The sequence below is a fragment of the Scleropages formosus genome, chromosome 24 (assembly GCF_900964775.1).
Source record: "Scleropages formosus chromosome 24, fSclFor1.1, whole genome shotgun sequence".
Lineage (NCBI taxonomy): Eukaryota > Metazoa > Chordata > Actinopteri > Osteoglossiformes > Osteoglossidae > Scleropages > Scleropages formosus.
In genome coordinates this window covers 6,511,716-6,520,542 of record NC_041829.1, presented here as the reverse complement: position 1 = coordinate 6,520,542, position 8,827 = coordinate 6,511,716, and the positions used below count along the sequence as shown (strand labels likewise).

Below are 8,827 nucleotides of genomic sequence, written 5' to 3'. Positions count from 1 at the left end.
TGACAAAAAAGTAATAAGTAAAAATAATACAAGCTATTTTCAGAAAAATCATGGTCTCTGTGATATACTCATAACTGTCCAGTAGATGGCAAAACTGTATCTGTGAATAATTCTAATTCTCCAAAATTTTTACTCTGCTTATATCATGTTATTACTGTGCAATAGCGCCAAACGAAGTTTTGCTGCATGTTTTCCTACTTATAAATCTGTAATCTGAACATCTGCGCCATTTGAACGAGTTAAGAAGTTAAGAAACCGAATCCCGTTCTTTCACTTAAGATGCTGTTAACGTATTTTGACCAACGATAATGCTGCGGAATAATATGATAATGAAATTGAAAACATGTACCTGTACTGCATATGTACAAGACTGCAAGAGGAACTACGCAGCTGGGTGGACAGTAAATAAAGACTATTTATACAATTTAAATATCCTAAATATTATGGTTTCCACATTAGTGAACACTTATGTTCAGTCTAGTTTCATTTATAAATTATATACCAAGATTTATATATGACGACAGATTAGGAGAGCTGGTATGTTGTAGTTAGAGCTGCTGCTTTTGGACCCAAAGGTCACAGGTTTGAATCCCACCTCCAGCTGCAGCTCTAACCACAATAGGATACTTACCCTAAATCGCTCCAGTAAAATAACCCAGCTGTACAAATGAGTAAATAATTGTAAGCCACTCTGGAGAATTGTGTCAGCTGAGGGAATAAATATAAGACTGGCGCAAACTTGAAGAACATCTCATTAACGGTGCTTCAACCCAAAAGGAAAATGTACTGGGCTCTTTGGAAGTTCTCAGATCTGCAGGCTGGTTGCACATTGACTCCTGCTCTCTAGCGGAAAGTACGCTGGAGCAGAGCTGTGCCAAGCGGGCGACTGGTGTGCGGGTGTGAGAAAAGTGTGACCTGCCGCCCCCCTGGTACCGACGTAGCGTGTTCAACTGGCACTTTTAACCTAAGCAACTTACCATATTAAACTACTTAGTCATACTCCCATAACGTGCCCCACGAAGTTATTAACATCTATGATTGGGGGTTGTAGGTAAGTGTAGTGTTTAGAGCTGTTCCTTTGCGGTCAGAAGGGTGTTGGTTCACATCCCACCCCTACCGCAGCACCCTTGATCAAGGTACAGACCCTGAAAAGTTATATCTGACATTGTAAGTTAATTTGAACAAAGGTTATATAAAGAGATAATATAGATGAATAAGCTTTTTAAATGATTCTTTATGAATTCGTTGTATTAACATCTGTTGGATTTTAAACTCACGGTGTTCAGTGTTTCCTTGCGGTTGGCAATGAGATGTTTAGAGACAAGTGCAAACTGGCAGATGACTGGGTGAACGCAACACGTCTGCAGCACGGTTAGTGCAGATGAAGCCCTGGAAAAACCCTCTTTTCCCACAGCGTGAGCGCACAAAGCATCAAGAAAAATTACCACTAGAGAGAATTGTTTTCAGTTTTATTCGAGACGCTTTTGACGGAGGGTCCCCGGCAATACGACATGAGAAGAGCTAAATCTCGAACCCCCGAAATAAAGGATCCTGTAAATGCAGAGCTGAAGTGATGCTGAAAACTGCACAGGCTAAAGCCTGACAGCGACGTAAAACAAAGGAAAGCTTTTGGTAAATTTATCAAAATATAAACAATTTGAAATGAAGCTAGGAAAAAACAAGCAGAAATTTAAACTGATGTAATTTCTACTGTAATTTCTAATTTCTACAAATGAGCTTGGCTGTTTAAAATAGCTCCAATGGCTCTTACTTTGAATTTAGTTTGTTTACAATTTAATTTGTTAAACCAAAGCACACACACACACACACACACACACACGACCATATGACCTCTGAATTTCTGGTATTACTAATCAGGGGTGAATATTTTTCATCTGCTGCAGTACCAAATTTCAATTATAACTCATAAATTATTAGACACTTTTAACATAAATGTATTTCAGTAAAATCTTTCACAACGAATAACTGCTTTCTTACAGTATTTACTTTCAGCGACCAAAATGTGTCACAACTTTAAATCTTCCTGTTTCTGCGTCTGGAAAGATTAACGTCTGTTTCTCGAGAACTAAGTCAGTGAGAAACACTATTTTCTTAATGCTAGTAGATTTGTTTTTAATGCAAAAAAAAAAAAAAAAAAAAAAAACAGCCTGTGGTTTAATCACATTACTATAAATGTAAAAATTTAACATTTAAATATTCAAGCAAAATACACAAAAATACTGAAACCTTAGATTTATATATATGTATGTAAGATCCTACATTTTCATTAAAAGTCCACGTTAGCACAGCCTCAGATCACATTTTAGTAGTTGCCATTCTAAGAACAACGCCTGAAGGCTTTCAGTTACAACCCTCCCACATTTCTCATTACATTTTCTAATTTTTAAGTGTTCAAAACAAAATTAAAATTAAATATTAAAAAATTAAATTCAGATATTACGTGTATAAGGCTTTGAGCATATTTGTAATACTTGTAGAACTGCCAAGTTATAAAGATTTTTAAATCCCATATAAATATATTTTTGGACTCAGATTTGACATGTTTTAGTGAGAAATGCGAAAGCATAACTTCAGATCAGAAAAAAATTAACAGCACAACAGTAATAATAATAATAATAATAATAATAATAATAATAATAATAATAATAATATTTTGCTGTGCACTATAAACACTTTTTCTACTCTGGAGACCTGTTTTTATTTTTATTTACAATGGCATTTAAGAGGGATTGTTCAGATATATATGGTGTTCAGGGTTATGTAAAGAAACGGAATATACTTCACTAATGATCTGGAAGGATCCCATTAACACAGAGTCTCTCCATTCACCGGGCGCCGCTCGAAGTTCTCCTTTCCGCATGAGGAGGCCTGAGCACTGTCGCCGAATTGGACCTCCCTCTCCGTCTCCCTGGACATGATGGAGTCCCTCTCCGGGAAGGTGTTGGAGGTGCTCAAGCTGCTCCTCCTCCTGCTGGCCATCCCGGCGACCTTGTATGGGAGCAGCCCCAGCAGCTGTCTCCTCATGCAGCCGTCCAGCCAAAAGTAGATGAAAGGGTTGATGCAGCTGTTGCTGAAGGCCAGGCAGGTGGCCAGAGCAAGTCCGTGCTCCAGTTTGGTGTCAGGGTCCAGATCAAGGTATCCCGACTCACGCAAAGTCTGGATTGTGACCAAGACGTTAAAGGGCAGCCAGGCGAGCAAAAATAGGGCCAGAATCCAAAGCCCGACCCTCAGGGATCGCCTTTTCTTCCATTCCACCCTGTTGTTCTGCTGGAAGTGCTGGTGCAGCTTGATGGCCACAGAGGTATAGCAGATGCCAATGGTCAGCAGCGGCAGCAGGAAGGCGATCACTCTGATGAGCAGGGAGAAGACCGTCTTGGCCAGGGACAGATCGTCTACGCAATGCCCGTTCCCGTCCACAGCTCTGAAGAAGAAAACGTGGATGCCGAGCCCCATGGAGAACAACCAGACAAAGAGGGCCGTGCCCTGGGCGTAGCGCTTGGTCCGCACGCGCCTCGTGTCCAGCGCCAGGACAATGGCCATGAACCTGTCCACGCTCATGCAGGTCAGGAAGTAGATGCTGGAGAACATGTTCACGCAGATCACGTAGGATGCCAGCTTGCACATGAAGTTGCCGAAAGGCCACAGTCCGTGGAGGGAGAGGGAAGCTGTCCACAGCGGTAGAGTGATGAGGAACACCATGTCTGCCACTGCTAAATGCCCAATGAAGATATCCACAAGCCTCTGCCTCTGGTGTTTCTTCAGCACTATGCATATAACCAAAATATTGCCAACTGTGCCAAAGAAGAAGACCAAAGTATAGGCGGTAATGAGAAATGTGTGGAATCCCGAGAGTATGTCGTCCATCGGCTCGCTTAAATTGAAGAAGTTAGTCATGAAAGAATCATTGAAGAAAAAGTCACTGTAATTCAACTCGTTTTCATCCTCACGAAGGTCGAATTTCACCATCGTTTGCACGTTCCCCTCAATCGGGCGGATGGTTGAAATCATATGCCACCTCACAGCTCCTTTCGCTTATAAATGCGTCGTGAAAAAAAAAATTATCTGTGGTTTTTCAGTGAGCAAAGCATGGCATTGATGTAAACTTCCTTAGTGATGAATGCAATTTACATGAGAGTAAAGCAAAGGACTGGTCACATGTTCAGCGGAAGATGTTGTAAAACAGCAAGAAATGACAGGTGTCCTTTTTGATTTTATTGCCGGAGGGCATTTAGTGCATTTTAACACATTTTATTTAGAATTTTTCTTCAAACTTACATCACTTCAAACTTCAGACCTCTGATCTTAAAATAAGTAACCCGGTCAGATTTAATCATTGTAAATGATCTTATTTCTAAATCTAATTATCCCAAAGCTTACAGTCATAGGACCTTTATATTCCCCCTGCCTTTTGATGGCTCATATGAAGTAGAGCATATGAACACCCTCCCCAGAACCATTTTGACAGGCAGGATGAGATAGAGGTATAACTAAAAATGGGGCAAATGTTCCATTGCTTGGTGATTAATTTTCCTCTTGCTAAATTTTTTAGGTGTTAGCAATACCTCGATTTCACGTGAGACAATTTAGATATCTCGCGAAACTCATTATCTGGCATATTCACAGCAAATTCTGAATGCATGAAAACACCTCTGCTTTGCAAGAATCTTTTACATTCCTTGATTTAACATTTTTTTACTATAGTGCTTAATTCTGAGAATGCATTAGCTCTTTCTAGTTCGACTGATAAATATGTTTCAACATTAAGAGCATCACCTGCTATGAAAGAATATTATAGTATATAGTAACAGTTCATTCTTTATATAATTAAAAAAAGTGTTCATATTTTGTAATGTCAGTTTAGAGTGCGCACATATTTATAACAGTATTGTCAGTGCACATCTTTTTACGAATAAGAAATGGCTGGTTTACATTTGGCTAAATGAAAGAAGCAGTCAGTATGGTACGACTTCCTCTGTGGCTTCACACAGGTCATAGTTTCGACATGAGCTGTGCTACGTACAGTGGCCCTCGGTCTTGTTAGTGCAGGACACCGTGAGAAAACGACGACTGATCGTCCCTGCCGCTGGGAAAACTGGGCTTCGAAGATTGTGAAACCACCAGGGGGAAATTTACTCTATGTTACTGGTTTCCATTCCTCAACATGGTCAGGAGCCCATCCTCCAGTGCACTTCCCTTCTGTATGCTGTTTGACACACCGCACTGAAACGACGTGAAATCTACATTATCAGCTCACAAATAAACAAAAAAAAATCTGTTTTGTTATTTAATTAATTTATTACTTATTTGTTAGACCTGGTGATTTACGAGGGGTATTTTCTGGATTCCATCTGTTTCACACACACACACACACACACACACATTTTCTGATCCACTTGTCCCATACGGAGTCACGGGGAACCAGAGCCTACCCGGCAACACAGGGCGTAAGGCCGGAGGGGGAGGGGACACATCCAGGATGGGACGCCAGTCTGTCGCAAGGCACCCCAAGCGGGACTCGAACCTCAGACCCACTGGAGAGCAGGACCCGGTCCAACCCACTGCGCCACCACGCCCCCCTCCCCATCTGTTTCATCCGATTCAAAATCTGTCTTGTCTCTAATTCTGTCAATTAGGGTTAAATTTACAAGTTAAAAATGGCATATCCTACAAAAAGTCATCTATTGAAATATCTGAATTGTGCTCAGCTTAGTGTAAGAATCCATTTAAGAGCTCAGGTGCCCACAACCCCAGGTATATATGAATGTAAAGTAAAGCAAAGCAAATAAAGCACATATGAGCTTCGTTTCCAGCAAAAGCTTAAAAAACTATTTATCACATCACATTTAAACAGCTTACTTAGTCAGTCCGGGAGCTCGGTGGCTACACAAACCATAATACTGAGAAGTTTTTCTTTTATCTTGACTTTTGTCTTGTCTTACAAACCCTGGCAGTCTGAATCAAAAGCGAAGGTTAAAAGGGCAGTCTAACACCTTAGTGACGGTGACCCAAATCTCACTATGAGACTTTTTTCTGTAAAACAAGGCTTCTTATTTATTTAGGTTTAGGTTTAGGTTTAGGTTTAGTGTTAGAGTTATAGTTAGGGTAAGGCTGAGGGTGAGGGTGAGAGTTAGGGGTAGGGTTAGGGTTAAGGTTAAGGTTAGGGTTAGGGTCAGGGTCAGGGTTAGAGTTAGGATTAGGGTTAGGGTTAGGGTCAGGGTCAGAGTTAGGGTCAGGGTCAGGTTTAGAGGTTGGGTCATGGTAAGAGTTAGGGTCAGAGTTAGGGTTAGAGTTAGGGTTAGGGTCAGAGTTGGGGTTAACTGACTACAATGAAATGCTGAGGATGAGATTTATTGCGAATCTGGCTTTTCTCACTGTCTTTAACACAGTTTTTAAAAATGTATTTAGTCAGTCATTCATTTGGAGTCAACTTCTCTTCCTTTGCTGTGGCCTTATGGGAACCACTGTATATTAAAGGGATGAAATATGACATAGAGACTTGCTGCTGTCTCTGGTGTCTCCCTATTTCTTGCTTTTGTTCCTGAACTTCATCTTGTCCACTGAAATTTTCTTAAGGAAGTTATGTGTCATTTCCCGGAGCCACTTAAAAGATTCAGATGGAGGTGACTCAACGCCGAACGTCGGCGGAGAGCGACAATGACAGACGGTGCTGCTGGCATGCAGCTGAGCGCCTTGTTCTGTAACCAAGAGCTCATTCTCCTCTTCACCTCTGCCACACAATACCCTCTGAGCCCAAGGGCAACAAAACTAAAGATGCCATCTGCCTTGTGGGGCTGAGGGACCAAAGGGCTCAAGCTTGTTGATTCCAAGTGTCATCTCGTGGGACGTCTTTGTCGCCGATGTGTCTCTGTAGCTCAACCTTACATGCCATCTGGCTTAAGCTGCCTAGACAAGTGTAGACAACCAAAGAAAACATTCTTGTGTTTTACACTGTGATTTCATGACCACCCCACCACCTTTAACATGCTTGGTGGTGAAACCCCTTCCATTGTTCTGCTTAACTCAAGCTTTTATCCAACAAACAATTTCTCTCATTTGCCAAAAAAAAAGAAGCGTAGGGTTCCTCTGGTCCATGAACTGACAATATTCTGTCTGCAGGTTGGTTTTGCATTTAACGCAGGTAATGGTTGAGGTCACAAACTTCGAAGTGTCAGGTGTAACTTGACAGCTCTGCAGGTTCTCAGCTGTCCTGCAGAAACACGCAGCGCTGTGATTCTGAGAGGGCAGAGATTGAGCCGAGGTGCCGCAGAAAGCAGAGCTGCAGAACGTTGCAGCAAATGCGCGCCAGATGTGTGTTTGTGGCCTGTGGAACATCACTGACCCTGCATCACTTGAGGCATCAACTGTCACACCGTCTAGACAAGGTGTTTTAGAGGACGCATGACTACTGATTCCAAACCACAACTAGCTTGAGGAATCAGATGATTTCAAACCAATACCCGGTGTCCTTATGTAACATATTTAAGTATGGGGCCTTCTCAGTGTGCAATGGAATGTCTGTCCCCCCAACCCTTCGCAGAGCTACGCAAGAAATCCAACTGAAGACACGTTTGCCGATGCCGCAGAGCGAGCAGGTAATCGCAGCGCACACCTTGCAGATCACTATCACCCGGCTCTCGTTTCCTGCTCAGACAAAGGCCGCTGCACACCCACCCCCGAGGCCTCCTACATACTCAAAATGAGAAGTCATCTGCAGTGCCATCTATGCCCATATGACTCAGAGACACCGCTTTTAACAGATCAATGGACCTCAACAGAAAGGTTACAATGAGTGTAAATGCCCGCGCACAGTATGCTTGAGAGGGCATATTTTACGTGTTCTTTATCTTTGTGCAGGTTAGAATAGAGTCTGACATAACTCGTTTGAATTTTTTTCCCCGAGCGTCTTCGTATTTATTGTTCATAGTTCAGGAGCTTCCCGAACTCAGATCATCGTCATCATCGCAATTATCATCGTCTGCCTTAGCAGCGGCGGTTTGTGTTTTTCCAGCTATTTCTGTTGTTCTTCAGCATACAGATTTTATTTATTCTGATTTTTCCGGCACTGAGACTCTGTACGGAATTCTCAGAGTCATCACAGAGGACATCCGAAAAGGCAGGTTTGGGAACCGTGCCAGTCGGATCATCAAAGACGGGATTAGCGTGAATATGATGAAACCAGTTCCCAATACCAGCGGAAAAAGCAGCAAAACACAGGAAGGGCATTTTTTCACTCAGCTATTGGAAATGAACTGCATTTGCATGTAAGCATGCTGATCGCTCCATACGTGACCGAAAAGGCAAATCACACGAGAGCCAAAGACTTGGTGGGTGGAGTCTGAGGACGAGCAGCAGAACACTACATTTTAACAATGTCAAAACCAAGTGGACACGTACGGTATATATGTCTTTAGAACAGCGTCATGATGAAGCGAGGTGTGAATGTCTCAACTTTTTCGGCTAAGGTAGCTTTTCAATTATAAATTGAAGGTATTCCGCATTTTGGGAAACACAAGGCAGACAGAAGACAAGTCAAGGGGCGCAACGTGTTCTTGTGTTCTCAAGTGGGGCGCTCGCGAAGCCATGCGGAGAATCCAGGACGCCAATTTATCTTTCCGCGTCTCTTTTCTCAGTGGCTGCAAGCAGTCCCCCGAGGCACTAGGATCAGACGGGAAGGGCAAAGCTAGAGCTAAAAAAAACAGGCCTGGGACAGGGTCCCTCGGGGGGAAAAGATGGTGGTTTGGGGTATCCTTGGGGAAGGGAAACTCGTACTTCACTGACAGACGCACCACCATGTAAGCAAAACGCG

The 8,827-nt window shown here is 42.5% G+C and overlaps 1 protein-coding gene across 1 annotated transcript; it reads right to left on the bottom strand.

The window, feature by feature from the left end:
• Nucleotides 1-2,682: 2,682 nt before the first annotated feature.
• On the bottom strand, nucleotides 2,683-4,047 carry LOC108936373 (G-protein coupled receptor 15-like). The gene has a single exon (XM_018755710.2). The coding sequence runs from the start codon at nucleotides 4,027-4,029 to the stop codon at nucleotides 2,827-2,829; it is 1,203 nt and encodes a 400-aa protein (XP_018611226.2). The 5' UTR covers nucleotides 4,030-4,047; the 3' UTR covers nucleotides 2,683-2,826.
• Between the last annotated feature and the right edge of the window lie 4,780 nt (nucleotides 4,048-8,827).

Bases quoted from the DNA above. Each gene is read 5' to 3' on its own strand.
- LOC108936373 (XM_018755710.2), bottom strand. From the start codon at position 4,029: ATGATTTCAACCATCCGCCCGATTGAGGGGAACGTGCAAACGATGGTG.